Genomic DNA, 16,891 nt, shown 5'->3' with positions numbered 1-16,891 from the left:
TGTGTGGTGGGGCTTTGCTACAGCTAGATCTTGAATAAATAGTTAAAATATCAGGGAAGGTAGTGCTTCTGATAATAATTGCGGATTATTTTCTTGGATAGAAGGAACAGCAGTCATCGCAAACAAGCTCACACAAGCCCTTGCCAGAGAGAGAGAGAGAGAGAGAGAGAGAGAGAGAGAGAGAGAGAGAGAGAGAGAGAGAGAGAGAGAGAGAGAGAGAGAGAGACCTAACAATTTCAAGTGACTGATTTATGGCGTTTTACAGCCCCATAAAAACTGTTACAACCAGCCCAGAGCCTCCGACACCGCTGGCACATTTAGTCTAATAAATAAAACATAAACAGTTAACTTTATGTGTCACTTTTATTGTTATCAAGTAAAATATTGCAATGCCCTGCAAGCTATGATTTTCAACTATAATTGTTATCAAGCAGTACAAGGGATTAATCCGACTCTCTGTGCCCCATCTTCTTAATGTAAGCTATAGATAAAGCCCTTAACTGCAATAACTGCACTCTTTAAAATGTTTGCATCACAGCTTAGCTCCTTTAACCTACCCAGGGGTCTGTTTATACAGGCATATTGGGAAGGGGAGGAAAGGAATTTAACCGCGCCTTACTTTTTTCTGTCCACCCCCCCAAGCTCCACAAGGAAGTCAAATGTTCTGAATGGACTTTAGACACATGCTTTCCCATTCATCCGTGGCTATGGAGGGGGAATCATGACTACAGTAAATCTTGTACGGGGATCCATATTTCTTCTTACCTACCTACCTGCTTCCAGACTGGATGGGAATGTTTGTGTGTGTGTGTTATCTTTTTCCATAATCATAACAAAACCGAGCCTTCCATTATTTAACCTGGCAAGAACTGAAAAGCACATCTCTGCTAGTTTCCCACCACTACCAGCACCTCATAAACTTTGTGTTCCCCCCCAAAAATGGTCAGCATTGGGTGGCTGGTGGTCTTGCCATCTGGCTGGCTGGAACTTCTAGTTGTTTCAGCTCACAGGCACTAGCAAGCTTCTCTTGCAACCAAGGCAGATCACCCTAAAGCAAAGGTTGATGAGCATTTCTAAAGAACTCCAAATGACGCAAAGATGATTTGCATACCCCGCTTCTCTTTCTCTCTCCCCGCCCCCCACTCCCCACATCTCCTTGCCTCCCAGGTAACCTGCCTCCTCCTTTGTGTCTCTTCAACAAACAATTGGATTACAAATACTGAACTGCCTTCTAGTTTTCGGGTTGTTTGTATTGTGCGTAGGGGGTGGGTGGGTGGGGGGGAGACTAGTACTGCAGACAATGACACTAACCATGTCCTGGGGGGAGGAGGGAGGGAGGCAGGCGGGGGTACCTCATTTCCCCAACAGCTTTTCTTTAAGGTGAAGCAAGCATAACGATTTCAAGCATGCTTCACTATAAGCAGTGCAAAATGTTACTAGTTCTTCCAGATTAACCCTCATTTAGCTACTGGATCCCTACAAGAGAGGACTTGCTGTGTACCTGAAAAAGGGGGTGGGGTGGAGAAGAACGCAGGAGCTTTCCCTGCACACCATCTGTCTGCCAAATAAATGAGTTTCCTTCCATTATCCTTCCATTCACTTACGTTTCCTTTTTAAGAAAAGAACGTTCTGTTTGGCAGCAAGATAACCTCTTACACACACACACACACACACACGCACGCGCACCTCTTTTTCTGAGTTTAAGGGGACCTCACAAACAACAACAAGATCACGCACACGCACAGAGGCACACGCACACACTCGCGCACACACAAATTGGATACATTTTGAATAAGCTTTTGGTTCCTTATCCGGGGACTAGCTCGGCTGGCGTGATTGGCGCATATAGTCACATGGTGAAACTAACTTTACGGGGTCGCCAGCTAGTAGGAGGGTTTTATGGAGCAGAAAAACGACAAAGCGAGAAAAATTATTTTCCACTCCAGAAATTAATGATCATGAGCTCGTATTTGATGGACTCTAACTACATCGATCCGAAATTTCCTCCATGCGAAGAATATTCGCAAAATAATTACATCCCAGACCACAGTCCGGAATATTACAGCCGGACTAGGGAGTCCAGTTTTCAGCATCATCACCAGGAATTGTACCCTCCACCTCCTCCACAGCGACCCAGCTACCCCGAGCGCCAGTACAGCTGTGCCAGCCTCCAAGGTCCCGGCAACCCCCCAGCTCATCAAAGGGGCCATGGACCACCACCCGGAGGCCACCATCTCCCCGAGAAACCACAGCAGCTCTGTGACCAAACGGCTCTCTCCAGCGCAGCCACCTCGCCAGCCCCAGCCCCTCCAGCCTGCAACCAGCAAAACCCCGAGCATCCTAGCAGCACGGCCACTAAGCAACCCATAGTCTACCCATGGATGAAAAAAATCCACGTCAGTACTGGTAGGCAACTTTTCTCTCTCTCTTTCTCCTTCCTTCTTTCCTTCCTTCCTCTCTCTCTCTCTCTCTGGTGTGTGTGTGTGTGTAAGTGGGAGAGAGGGAGAGAGAGAGAGAGAGTATGTGTGTTTTTCTCCCCTTCACACCATGCTTGCAAGCTCTCTCTCTCTCCCCTCTCACTCACTCACTCTTCTCCCTCTCTCGCTCCTTCTTTTTCCCATCTCCTCCTTTGCCTTCAACGAGAGTCTTTGGGTTAGCACAATTGAGCTGGATTTACGACTCCGAGTGGGTAATTACACCCACCATAAATTTTATAGCCAAGCTAGTCTGGGCAGCCCCAGCCATGTGGTTCGTTCTGTTATGTATGTGTGAAACTCCAAAAGGCTTCGCGAGGGGTGCATAAATAATTCAGGCTCTTTTCAAGCCAGGGAAACCCCTTCTTATTAGAAGAGAAAGTCTTGGGTTCTTTATAACCCATTTAGCTGATGACTTTTTCTCTCTCTCCCCTCTCTCTCCTCTCCCCCCCCTTTCTCTTTCTCTCTCCCCCTCTCTCTTTCCCCTGAGCCACTGGAGATCTGTCTTTCTCTCCCTGTGCATCTCTCTCCGCTCTCCTTTCCCCTGCCTTTTTCCCTGTCTCCGTATTCATGCTCATCTTTGGGTATTTCTCCCCCCAGTGAACCCCAATTACAATGGAGGCGAGCCCAAGCGATCCAGGACTGCCTACACCAGACAGCAGGTCTTGGAATTGGAAAAAGAGTTCCACTATAATAGATACCTGACGAGGCGGAGGCGCATCGAAATCGCCCACTCCCTGTGTCTCTCGGAGAGACAGATCAAGATTTGGTTTCAGAACAGGCGGATGAAATGGAAAAAAGACCACAGGCTGCCCAATACCAAAGTGAGATCTACGGCTCCTACCAATTCTTCCACCAGTTCCATTCCTGCTTCTTCCAACGCGGTTGCTAGCGAAGAACATTCGCAAAGCTCATCTCAGGACCAACGAGCAGAGGATATTACAAGGTTATAAACAAACAAACAAAAAAAAGCAAAAGCAAAACAAACAAACAAATACCCCCATTAAAAAATGACTCTGATTATTTATAGAATCTAATATATATCTATATATTTTGGTTCTTTTTTTCTCCTCGTAGTTTTTCCCGTGCTTAAATATATTAAGAGAAAAAAAGAGAGAGGAAAAAAAACCCACACACACAAAAGAATGAGGTCTTCCGCAAAGATCTCAAGCTTTAGGTGCATGTATTATTAGCATGAGAGATCAGGTGAAATACCTGCTGGTTTTGTTTTGTTTTTTAAAACGCAATTTTCAGGGTTTTATTTATTTTTTAAAAAGGGAAGGAGTGGAAGGATGAGCTGTGTGTGTCTGTGTGTGTCTGTGTGTCTCTGTGCGTGAGTGTTGGGGTGGGGAACTCAATGTTCTGTTTTAGATGAAAATTCGGGGCATATGCTAATAATTACACAGGCAAGGGAAGAATGTAGTTATTTTGCTCTGTGCGTTTACAAATGGAGAACAAAAAAAATGGACCATTGAAGGCTTTTTTTCCTTCTTTTTTTTGGTATAAATGTAGGGGAAAGATTTTTTTAAAATTTAAAAAACAAGGGGAAAAAACAGCACAGGAGCTAATACTAGCTGGTAAACTTACGGTTTATTTCAATGTGAAGAAGGACTCAAAGGAAGAAAGAGAGGAAGCGAGCCAGCGAGAAAGTTGGAAGGAAAAGTCAGTAGGTAGATTTTTTCCCCCGTTTTGTCGTGGTTCTTTGTGTTTTTTGGACTGATTTGACATGAACATTGTAAACTTGCAATAAAAGAGTTTTAGTGTATATGTGAAAGTCCCCTTGTTCAATAAAAACCAGTGAGTGTGACACAGATTTGACTTTGGAATGTCTGGTGAGTTATTTTTCTTCTTTGCTTCCTACTATATAGGGAAAACGTGGGGGGGGGGGGGCTGGCACTGATTTCTTGAGCTGTGGATACTTTCTCAGTTAAGTTTAAGAAGCTTGGGTTGGTTGGTTTTTTTGCTCTTTTAAATACAAGGCTTCTAGCGCCGTTGTGCATGTCACTGGAGTCAATGGCAAACCTCCCATTGATTTTAGGGACTGTGGCTTGCACCCTCTGTACCCTGTGACATCACAGCATGTTTGACCTCAGATTCTACTAGGAAGTCCTAGGCTTGGGAGGTGTAAATGTGCATTTTAGTAGAAGACCTGTCCATAGAAATCAGGCTGTGTGTTGCTGTTGTTTCTTTTTTAAAAAATGCATCTGTCCTTTCCTGTATTTGAGTTCCTATCCATTTCTTTAATAACAGTAATAATAATTAAAATACTGGAGCTTTCTTTACCCCTTCTTCTACTGCCTGTATAGCTAACAAGCCCCTATTCCTGTTCGTTGAATAAATGCTTAACATTGTCACTGTTGTAGGTATTTTATAGAGATGGATAATAGAGAATTCAGGATTTGTTTACATCCCCGAGGGAACTAGAAAGGGTGGCTAGGAAGCCTGTAATACAGATGTGTTTGCACAGGGAGCACTTTTAGTATGTATGCTTATATGTGTGGATAGGTAGATAGACAGACAGACAGATTAGCAAGTTCCTTTTACAACTCACATATTTTTTTACTGTCCTCGCCTCAAAGTGGCAAAGCATGTGACTGAATTGTGCTTTCCTTTATACCTCTCTTAGAGGCTTGTTTAATGCTGCTTGGTTGTATTTCATAAATATTCTAGCACCCCAAACTAGAAACCAGTTAGTCTGAAGTATCAGGATCTAGTCCAATTCATTTTCTGTTGATTTCAATGAAATTTTGGGCGCCTTTAAGAGTCTATTTACACAGAACTAAGTTGTGGGTTGAACTGTTTGGCATTCCAGCTCCCTCTTTATGGGGTATCAGTAAACAGCCAGGCAACTATATTCTGGAGGTGGAAGCAGAAGTTCTGAAAAGTGGCAGGGGGTGGGGGGTTTGAAGGGGAGTTGTTTCTGTCACTTTATCTTGCCCCCTCCCTCAATTATAAGACATCTATTCAGCAGATCTTGTCAGCACCCATGGTAGAAGGAAGAGGCAGGGAGGTATGAAGTGATTGACAAGATACAGATTATGGGAGCGATCTACATCTCATTCAAGTTAATGCAGAACTTTTATTGATTTTAGGGGGGGCAGAATTACACATAGTGGCTGTAATCCAGATCAGTTTAGAAACTAATGGTCAAAGAGTCTTGGGTATCAACCAATCAGGATGACTTCTTCTCTGCCTGTTAGTAGTATTACTTTGAAGAAACTCAGTCTCCTTTTGCATAGTATGAAATAAATCCATTCATTAACGTAATAGCTAGTCATAAACCTTTAACAGTGTTTTCACAATTCCAGTTTCTCAAAGCAAGCGAGGGGAATGTTGAGTGTGTATGTTAGCAATTGCTTTGAATGTTTCCTTATCACTCTTGGGCCTGCTTGTTCACCCTACTAAATAAGGTCAAGTGAGGGGGGGGGAAGGAATCTCACTCCGGCTGCTGCAGTCCAGGGCACACTTATTTTAGAGAATACCTTTACTGGACGTAGTGGGATTTACTTCTGAGTAAGCATGCATAAGATAGGGCTGCAAGTTAAATCTCTCAGGTGTCTGTCTGCTTGTTTATCTGCCCTTCTGTTACACAGACTTAGTCTCCCTATTCTATTGCTAGGGTAAGATAAAAGAAAACAGCAACCAGTCTTTCCTCCCAATGGTTTTTACACACCCACACAAACACAAGCACTCTGTGCATATAAATGGTAAAGAGAACAAAGGGAGGGGGGAATCCTAACCTTGGAATAATGGTGCTGCCAACTGAATGGCCATATGTTGCAAAGCTGATCTTCAAACTCTGACACACTTGCGGGTCCTCCTTCACCATGATATGACCAATCGTAAAGGCAGAGTAGCCTGTGCATGCTGGATCGGGGCTTTGGTGGTGCCCTGCCAAGCTCACATTGACTAGGGAGAGACACGAAGTGACTGAAGACAAAAGGCATTACTGAAAACAACCGCAGTTAACCTTTGAAACAAGCCTCGCCAAGAGAGTTTTGTAAATAAAGAGGAGATAAGAAAAGGGCGATTAGGCTACTAGAATGTTAGATTAAAGGTTTCTTAGCCTGCCAGAGCCAAAAATTACACTAGTGAAGAGGGCATTGATACCATGTTCTCCCAAACCATGGGCAAGGCAAATATCCCCCCCCCACTCTTTTCAGTGCCCTCCGGTGTTTCTTACTTAGGTGGGGATGCCGTTACCGACCTACCCGACCCACAGAGCGTTCCCTGGCTTCCATTTGTCCCTCCGCCCGCGGCCTATTTCCCAATGCTAAAGGTTGTCGTGCCCCAAAGAAACTAGGCTAGAGCTCTAAAAACTAGTTTTTTCCTCTTCCATATAACAATAACGCAGCATTTAGATTCCATAACGTAGCATAATGTTTGGGCTTTAAGATGCATCGCCACAAAGAATTATTTCAACAGTTTTTGTGAGTATGTGTACACACACACACACACACACACACACACACGTGAAATTTACATTGGCTTCTACTGGTAGTGACTTGGTAAATTATGTGTGGGTGTGTAGCTATGCTAAACTTTTTTTTTAAGTTTCACACCCCCACACCCTGCCTGCAGAACTTGATAAATTATAACCAAGTGTGTGTGTGAGAGAATCAGGATGAATATGATAGGACTTTGTGTTGCGTGCATTCTCTGTGTCTGCCTAGGAAAAGGAGGCATCAATCACATTTGCAACTGTATAGTTTGCATATTCAATTAAAAATACCAGCACCCCCTCAGTAACTTCACATTTAAATATATGACCATATATTCCTTTCCACCGTTCTCTACCCGCCCCCAACTTTATTTTATTTATTTTCCTCCTGGAGTTCTCTTCAGTGTTTACTTTCTGCAATCTTGTCCCCCTCCTGTTTTTTGGGGTTTTGTTTTGTTTGTTTGTTTGTTTCTTGTTTAATAATTCTGATTCTTCAGCATCTGATTTGGCCTTTAGACTTGGCCATGACACAATTCTTCCAGGGTAGGGAGATTATGAATGAATTATAAAGGCAGGCAGCAGGGGCAAAAGAAACGGGGGGGGGGAGGTGATGAGATACAGCCTGCCCCACCGTCTCTCTTCACCCATTTTGCTCTTTCTCTCCCCACTCTTTTTTAAAAAGCTTTTTGACGCCTCCATGTTGAGAGCCTGAAAGCTACTTTATTGAAGTTCGGGTAAAGGGGGGTGGTGGAAAGTGGGTTCACCCAGAGGACAACTTTTCTACGCCAGCAGTTTTATTCTAGCCACTCAGGCTGACCTCCGAGCCCCCAGTGACCCGAGTTAAGTCTCCCAACGTGTACCTTCTCTGCGCCCTACACACATTTAAAGGCATCGCCACTGTTTGGACTTCTTGTGGTTTTTTTGTTTTTTTAAAAAATTACCATAGTAATAGAAGGCCGGGTGGGTGGGGAGGGCGGCCGGGAGAGAGTGAGGGTTTGGGCAGATTCAATGCGTGTTATCTCATTGTGTTGTCACCAAAATAACCCCAGAGAAAAGAAGGCAGGGTGAAGTTTCGGCCAAGCCTCCCTTCTCATTTTCCCGCCTTCCCATAGCTTGGAAGATTTCCCAGCTGGCTATCCTATGGCAAGAGCGAAGCTCCCAACGCCAAGTAAGTTTCCTTTTAAAGTTTCCCTTTCCCTTTTAAAGCAGTTTAAAAATGCATAGCTACTTCTTCTTCTTCTTTTTAAATTGTCTCCTTTAATGCCAAGGTGTAAAGTGGGGATATCTGCTAGTCTATTCAGGTGGTACCAGCCGCTCTTGCTGGTTTCTGTAGGGACAGCCCCAAAGGGCTACATTTCCTCTGGCAAGTAGGGACTAGAAAAGAGAAGTTGTGAGGGATCAATGTTCTCTATTGCTGGCTGTTCCACACTATGCCTCGACGGATAGAACGGGTGGTGGTGGTAGTAAGCCTATCTTCACACCACCAGTAGCATGGCTGGTCTTTCCATGGGCTCTTCTTTCAAACCTCATGGACTTGATGTTCAGTGCTCCTAGGTCTCCTGGGGAGCTCAAGACTCCAGTCTTGGCAGGGCTTTCCAGGAAATCGCTCGCCTCTTGATACCAAAGTCTGTGCTCCTTCCTTGCCCCCACATGGGGCATGGCACCAAGGGGCTGGGCTCCTCTACTTCCTCTCGAACGGCATCGATTTCACTATTAAATCATGCCCGGATTATTGTTCTGCACTTATCATTTTGAGCCAAAAGAAGAAGAAAAAGAAGTCAGGCGAAAGGTGAGAATGTTTGTGGAGGGGGTGTCATAGACTCCTTGGAGCCCAGATACTTGCTCGGGAGCGCTCCAGTGAGTCCCTGACGCCCAGTTTGTGTGAAGTCACACGGATTATAAGTTGTATTTCTTCCTTTTTAATGAGTGAGTGAGTGAATGAATAAATAAATAAATAAATAAATAAATAAATAAATAAATAAAAAGTTTTGGTGATGGAAACCAACCAATGCTTCTTCTAACAGTCGTGTGGAGGAAACACTTCACAGGGGCTTCGGTGGCAATAAAAGAACGCGTTAGAAAAATTCTCTCCTCCCCACCCCACTATGGGCAATGGGATTTCCAAGAGGCCAAGGGTGATGGCGGTGGAGAAGCCGTGTTCCCCACTCCCTTTTATTTCCAGTGGCTTCAAATATTGTTTGGAGAGGTAATTCTCTGGAAAGGGGCAACTGCAAAAACAAAAAGCCTGGATGGGATGAAACCTGGATGGGATGTTTTCAACTTAAGACACAATTACATGTGTGCACTTAAACGCCCCACAAACCCCCTCATTCATTCTCCCTCTCAACACCCCCCTGCAGTGCTATAGGATAAGGTACCGTGGCTTAGCTCCCTAAGCTGCCAGTTAGCAAATTGTGTCTCAGGATTTTTCCAGTCTCTTATCCTCTCTAGTTTCCCTCTTTTTTCTTTCTGTCTCTCTCTCTTGTCTCTGTTCATGCAGTTCATATGAGAGAGAGAGAGAGAGAGAGAGAGAGAGAGAGAGAGAGAGAGAGAGAGAGAGAGAGAGAGAGAGAGAAATGTTCAAGTACGCTGTTTAATTGTAATTAAAAGACAAACATTCCGCCAGGGTTAAATGAATGAGTTACGGGTTTCTAACCATAACTGCCAGCAGCTCCAACATGTAACTTATATTTATTGTGGTCTTGTATATCATTATCCAGAGATATAGTTTTATGTACTTCCTAATCTGTCGCCTTGATTTATTTTGATGGGCAAGGTACCAAACCAAACATTTTGGGACTTTAGTGAAAGACTAGTATTTCCTTGCAAACAGCCAGCTACCCTTCTGTTAATGGCATCAGCAATTTCTGGCAAAGACCACTTTCTTTGTTTTCTTTTTTCCTTTTTCTATATGTTAAAAAAGCATACTTAACAGCAACCAAGAGCCAAATAATGTTGTGGAAAAGCATATGCATTAGCTCTGAGAATTTATGCAAGAATGAGGCTTCAGAAAACAAAGCATGATATTTATTTAGATCCAATACAGACATGCAAAAGGAAGCATTCTCTCTCTCTAAACCACTATATTCTCTCTCTCTCTCTCTCTCTCTCTCTCTCTCTCTCTCTCTCTCTCTCTCTCTCTCTCTCTCTCTCTCTCTCTCTCCCTCCCTCCCTCCCTCCCTCCCTCCACACACACACACACACACACACACACACACACTTTCAGTCTATTTGTTTGTGTGTGTGTGTGTGTTTGTGTGTGTGTGCTTATATACACCCCACTTTTTTCTCAGCATAGTGAAGTTACTATTCAATTTACCCTCCATCTTGTAATCCTGGATTCCCCTGCTTTCACCCTTTAAGAAGGAAGGAAGGAAAACTTGCAGCTTAAATGCACAAATATACCGTTGCTTAGTAGTATTAATCATTCTTTTAAAAATGAGCAAGACCAAATACATCCCCTTGAAGTCAATGGGAAAACTCACCTTGATTGGTGTGGATTGCACCATATCTTCAAAAGCAATGAAACAATATGCAATATGGTGCTTATATAGGTCGCTCCAGTGTGCATAGGGCTATATAATGAGACACATACACCTTGAAAGAATCTAGTCCATCAGATGCAGAAAGATCCACACACACACATTGTTAGGACTATTAGGCCAGGTAATAGAGAAATATAGTTTATGGCTATCCCAGTTATGTGTACTTGCTTCATGTGGGTGCCTCACAATACCAGAGATGTCTAGCAGCTGTGGGCACACATAGGCTCCTAAGATCTACTTGGCCTTTTCTGAACTTGATCTCCAAGATCTACCTAGCAGAGCCATGTGCAAAGTACACATAGGAGTAAAGAAGAGGTGTGTCTCTGAACACATTCTGAGTCTAGAAATTGGTTTTCAGCTTCAGAATTCAACTGAGATCGCAGTCTTGACACACAAAGGCCTGCTCCTTTCTTCAACCTAATTTAGTCATTTTGTTGCAGCTACTATTAAAATACTGAGAATCAGAAAGCCACACTTAGCTACCCTGCAAATCAGCCAAATCTCTACCCTTTGTCCACCCCTGATCTAGAGATCCAGTGGTTCAAACAATAGAACATTCAGAACCTACCATAAGAGCTGCCTAGCAGGGCTGAACCATAATGCATCTAATCCGGAGGCCATCCAGATGCCTCTGGGAAATGTGAACATTACGTTTGTGAAGGATATTTGGTGTAGGACTATAGCTGAGTGGCAGTGTGCATTCTTTGCACTCGGAAGTCTACAGGTTCAATCCCTAGCATCTCTAGATAGGGCTGAGAAAGCCCACTGTGTGAATCTCCCAATGGAAGCCACTGCCGATTTGTCTGAACAGTATTGATGGTCTGATGGCATAAGGCAGCTTCCTATGTTACTGGCATATTGTATTCAGAGATACACTGCTCCTGTTCATGGAGTTTCCACGTTAGCTACATTGTGACCAATAGCTATTGATGCACACCCTCCCCATGAATGTATCCATTTTTTAAAGGCCACCTAATCTAGTGGCCCTTCCCCCATCTTACAGAGGCCTGGGTTCTATATTATGTCCTTTTGATTGTCCTGAAGTGACACAAGTCCACTTTTTCTGGGTTCCAGTATTATGAGCGAAGGAAAACAATGAAGTCTCTACCCACACTCTTGACACTGTCCATAAACCTTATAAACCTGTAAAATCATGAAAGGTCTGAATTCCCCATCCCTTTCCTGCCAGAAACAATAAGATATTAAAGGGGTGGGGGTGAGCAGAGAAAAAAAACACACCAAGTTAATGTAACTTGTATGGGTTCTTTTCTACCCCACATTTTCAGGCCTTCATAAACCAAACCATTGCCTTTACTTGTTAGCACCAGATGAAGAATTCTTCTAAGAGGGAGACAACTCAGGAGAGAGAGAGAGAGAGAGAGAGAGAGAGAATATAATTATTGATTATTTTGAATTTAGATTCTCCCCCATTTTAAGAACAGTAGCACATTCTTTTATGAATGTGTTCCTTTTTCTTTGGGGATGTGCCCGCATGCATGCGTACACACACACACACACACACTCTATATCACAACACTGGCATTTCATGAAATGCCAGAGTTGTGATGACAGCTTAGTATGGACATTTATTCTGGTGCCTCCTGCCAAATACTCCCAGCTAGCACTTCTCCCACACAGGAAGATGCCATCTCTTTTATACCTTACTTATTATAACCAAGTACCCAGATTTACCCGGCTGGTCGCTGGTGCTAGAAAAGCTTGAACACCGAGTTTTGATTGAGCCCTATGTCTAATTCGGTTGCGGGATGGCCATTCTTCTGTTCACCCTTCACAACCCATTTATGGCGAGTTCTTCCTGGATTTTAGCAGACCGATCCCGAAGCAGTACCTACTTCCTGTGAGTTTAGGATCCTTGCGGGTCCTCCTTCACCATGATATGACCAATCGTAAAGGCAGAGTAGCCTGTGCATGCTGGATCGGGGCTTTGGTGGTGCCCTGCCAAGCTCACATTGACTAGGGAGAGACACGAAGTGACTGAAGACAAAAGGCATTACTGAAAACAACCGCAGTTAACCTTTGAAACAAGCCTCGCCAAGAGAGTTTTGTAAATAAAGAGGAGATAAGAAAAGGGCGATTAGGCTACTAGAATGTTAGATTAAAGGTTTCTTAGCCTGCCAGAGCCAAAAATTACACTAGTGAAGAGGGCATTGATACCATGTTCTCCCAAACCATGGGCAAGGCAAATATCCCCCCCCCACTCTTTTCAGTGCCCTCCGGTGTTTCTTACTTAGGTGGGGATGCCGTTACCGACCTACCCGACCCACAGAGCGTTCCCTGGCTTCCATTTGTCCCTCCGCCCGCGGCCTATTTCCCAATGCTAAAGGTTGTCGTGCCCCAAAGAAACTAGGCTAGAGCTCTAAAAACTAGTTTTTTCCTCTTCCATATAACAATAACGCAGCATTTAGATTCCATAACGTAGCATAATGTTTGGGCTTTAAGATGCATCGCCACAAAGAATTATTTCAACAGTTTTTGTGAGTATGTGTACACACACACACACACACACACACACACACACACACACACACACACACAGGAACCAAAAGACTGGAAGTATTCGGGCCCAACACAACTTTTGTAGACCCTTTCCTCTCTTAGCTCTCGCTCTGTATGTATAATCTGGATTTATTAGTTGCCCCACATACACGGTAGTCTGCTGTATGTGTGTGCAAGCGTTTGTGCATGGTATACATAAAGAAATATATTATTGTATGCATAGAATGTGCATGTCTACAACTGAAGTAAAACAGAATATTTATGTTTCCAAACGTCTGAATCATTTCCCTTCATGCATGCCTTCGAAAAATGAGCAAGGATTTATAACCACCGTATATAGTCAGATCTGCCTATTTGTCTGTCTGTCTGTCTATCCGTCCATCTATGGCCCTTTGCTTAACATGCTTATAAAATGTGTCCATAAAGAGATACACCTCCTCCTCCTCCTCAACCTTTCATCCACCCACCCAAACCCACCCAGCACTGGCGTTATCATCCGCCCAGAAGGACACAGCAGGCATTCGATCCCGCGGATTCTGCTCTGTCTCTACCAAGGGGCTAGAGGGGAGTTGCTCCCGAGCCTGACTTCCTCCTCAAATCCTCCCGGACGGCACATCTAATAAATATTTAAAGAAGCCCTCCTAAAATGTTTACTCGCGAGTTTGCCTTTTCTGCTCAAAGCTAGGTCACGACCCCGAATTTGGACAGCAGAACAAAGAGAGGGGTTGACGAGGGAACGCGCGTCTTGTTGGGCAGCGACATCATCTCAGGGCGATTGTTTTGGAGCAGCAGGTTGATTTACTTGTTTGGCAAGAACTCTAAAGTCTGGAAGCAGAACTTTTAGCCAGGGTCTGTCGTGATGGAGGGATGCCTGAAAATCCTCCCTTCTTCTGAGATTACTGAGAATGCTTATATGTTTGTGTGTTTGTGTATGTATGTAATATTGTAGAGAGAGAGATTTTTTTAAGGAGATGGAAGGGAAAGACCTACTTTAATTAATTAGTAGTTCGATCTGCAACTAACAAAAACTACCACATGGCATAGTTATAACAGAGTCACTGGACAATTGGCTCTTGAACCTTTCACTGAAGTCATTGGGACTTGTTACTAATAATATTGAGGGAGGGGGCACTGGCCACATTGGAGAGGAACGATAAGGGATGGAATCAGGTTGCACTTGCCTCTACTTGAGAGTAATGCCCCGGTAGACCTCAAAGTTGATTCCGCTGATACCAAGCAGGAACTGCTTGGGAATAAAATGTGGAGGATGTAACGCCTCCAAGGCTATTCACCTGGCGGGTCTTGGGATTGGGAACATTGCACCCTGAATCTTAGTTAGATGCAGGAGAGCGTGGACCGGGCAGTTCTGCAATTCTCCCAACACCTGCTCTAGCATACAACAAATGTCCCTTTATCGGATCAGGCTTACTCCCATGCAAGTGTGTGGAAGATTGGCGTTTACATTTCCGTTTTATTTATAGTAGATTTGGGCTTTCTAGATCCCCCGCATTTTATTTAAGACATGGCTGACTGCATTCTCAAGCTTCGTTCAAACCATCTTGGCAGAAACAAGCCTACAAACCTAGACACCTTAACCTGGGAGAAAGTGAGCCTCATTGAACTCAGCGGATCTTACTTCCGAATAACCATGGATCGACTCCGGCTCTGGGTCCCTTGGAACTTACCTCCAAGGAAGTTTGGGGCAGGGTATACAAATCCACCATTTTGAATTGTAATGAGAAACGTGACATTATTTAAAATGGGTATGAAAGTCTAAGTCTCCTCTCAGACTGTTCTGCAAGTCCTTGGTCTCCCTTAAGGTTGCGTTTGGCTTACTAGATAGCTATAGCGTGGTCTTTGAAGGCTTCAGTCCTAAATCTTATTGAGCCACATTGAACAGCCATAGGGTCGGACTGCAAGGGAACAGTCAGGTCATCCTGTGGGTCTTCCGTATCACATGAAGTGTGTGTGTGTGTGTGTGTGTGTGTGTGTGTGTGAGTGATTTAGGTTGGATCCCTTCAAAATACACATGGTAATCTGTCTGTCTGCTATGGATAGTCATCGCCAACTTGTTTCTCCAGTTTAAGAAATTGCAATTTTCAGGCGATTCTCTCCCCGCCCCCGCCCCCCCCCCACAAGTAGTGATCGCAATTGCATTTTCCCCCCATTTGGCTTCATTACATTTTCTAAAGCTTTGCGTTTGGGAATTTGCCTCTGTGGAAAAACTTGCAAAGGGAACAGATCCAAAAGCTGCCTTCAAAGTTGTATAAAATTTATTCAGCACCTTTTTTTTTTTTAAAAAAGTGCCAGGTTAACAGCTCTCTTTGCAAGGGCCCTTGCGAGCGACCGTATATCTTCCTCCTGTCTCTTGAAAGCGATCTCTGGGTATGCAGTTGCCTGGATTAGCCCCTGGCTCTGCGTGGAGCAGGCGCTATCTCGGAGGGGAGCAGAATGAAATCTGCTAAGCGGTTCAGATCCTGGGGATGAAAAGGAGTCTTGGTTTGTACACGTCTTTAATGGCTGGCAGTGTTTATTTCCAGAATAATTGGTGGTGGTGGTGGTGGGGGTTGGGTGGACGGGAAGGTTCTGTGTGAATTTGAAAGGGACGCTCCGGCAGCAGAAGCAGAAGAAGCGAAGTGAGGTTGCGATTCCAAGCGAAACTTATTCGGAAGAAAAAGTTGCTCTGTGAAACCGGAGGGGCAAAGTTATGGAAGTTTTGTCCTGTTGGTAAACCTCAGTGGGACGTTAACTACTAAGGGGGAAAAAGATAGGGGAACAATCCCTGACAGAAATAGGGGCCGATACTAGGCACTACTACTCGGAAGGAAGTCCCGTCGACTTCAGTTGGACTCAACCTTCAAACAATTGTATCTTACAGCGCAATCCTGTGTATGCCTACTCAGAAGTAAGCCCCCTTGAACTCAGAGAGGCTTACTCCCGGGTATGTGGGCACAGGGGTTGCCGTCTTACTCGCTTTTAAAACTCTGTGATTTCAAGAGGAGGCGAGGGCACGTGCATCGATTTCCCCCGGGGAGACCCTATAAAACTTAAAACGTGTTTAACCGCGGCTCTTAATGTTAGGAACAAGGTCATGCGCATAGATAGATAGATGATAGATAGATAGATAGATAGATAGATAGATAGATATAAAAGTTTTTGACACCCAGATCCACAATTCAGTGAAGCCTAAAGCCTAGCTTCTCGCTCGCTCTTTAAACTGGATTGTAGACCTCGACCTTACGCAAAGCTCGAGGGCTTTGGGGTATCTGTGGATGGGGGGCAGGGAGTAATTAATGCTTGACTGATTAAAATCGTCCTGTTGCGGCTTAGCTGGATTGTGGATCGCGCCGCTTGCAGAAAACATACAATATCTACCCGCCGCCGCACCACATTTCCGGGACCAACAGAAAGGTTGCATCACGCCCCGCGCTTTAAACCTTAGCAAGAATATGTAGAAAGCAATATGTAAACATATTGAACAGCACGATCACTGAACGCAAATCGGTCTGAAGAATCTCCCGTCCTATATATTTATATTGGACCAGATCGAGGAACGCTGGAGAAGGTCACCGTTCTCCCTCTCTAGCCTCCCACCCCCACCCCGCTTTTCCAGGCTTGTTGTTAAGAAAGCGCCTTGTTGGTTCCTTCCACTAGACATTCTCCAACCACACCCGAAGAAATACTGCCGTTCTGGGGTGGCGGTGGTGAGAATGTTTATTCTCCGAGGGCAAAAAGCACAGAGGCATGTTTCTGAAACGTAAGCAGTTCTCTTCTATCTGGAAACCATCTTGCTGGGCACGAGACAACTTCTTCCTAAAATGGGTAGAAAAATAATAATCTCGGGATCCGCATCAGGATAACTCACGGGGAGATAAATCACAAGAGGTTTGTGTTATTTGTGTGGGGCCGGGTGT

At 44.3% G+C, this 16,891-nt stretch overlaps 3 protein-coding genes across 11 annotated transcripts in view; all 3 read left to right on the top strand.

The window, feature by feature from the left end:
* HOXC4 (homeobox C4) overlaps positions 1 to 4,292 on the top strand; it is an 80,161-nt gene extending 75,869 nt beyond the window's left edge. For 3 of the 4 annotated variants that reach the window (XM_088661303.1, XM_088661302.1, XM_060272071.2), the window contains 2 exons: positions 2,130 to 2,406; positions 3,075 to 4,292. In XM_088661303.1, coding sequence (XP_088517429.1) covers positions 2,130 to 2,406; positions 3,075 to 3,427 — 630 coding nt within the window. In that variant the 3' untranslated portion in view covers positions 3,428 to 4,292. Of the gene's footprint in view, positions 1 to 1,349; positions 2,407 to 3,074 lie in introns of those variants that run through there. The other variant, XM_035100151.3, reaches the window with a different exon arrangement.
* The window catches only part of HOXC8 (homeobox C8), a 159,851-nt gene that overhangs the window by 58,381 nt on the left and 84,579 nt on the right, over positions 1 to 16,891 (top strand). Inside the window, exon 4 of one of the 6 annotated variants that reach the window (XM_088661311.1) lies at positions 8,028 to 8,083. The exons of the other annotated variants lie outside the window; for them this stretch is intronic. The gene's annotated coding sequence lies outside the window, so the exon portion shown is untranslated. The remainder of the gene's footprint in view (positions 1 to 8,027; positions 8,084 to 16,891) is intronic. 6 annotated transcript variants of the gene reach the window in all.
* The window catches only part of HOXC5 (homeobox C5), a 75,184-nt gene that overhangs the window by 27,168 nt on the left and 31,125 nt on the right, over positions 1 to 16,891 (top strand). The gene's annotated exons all lie outside the window — the stretch shown is intronic.

This window comes from Zootoca vivipara, chromosome 2, assembly GCF_965207765.1.
Source record: "Zootoca vivipara chromosome 2, rZooViv2.hap1.1, whole genome shotgun sequence".
In the NCBI taxonomy this organism is placed as follows: Eukaryota; Metazoa; Chordata; class Lepidosauria; order Squamata; family Lacertidae; genus Zootoca; species Zootoca vivipara.
This window is presented reverse-complemented; position numbering and strand designations above follow the sequence as displayed.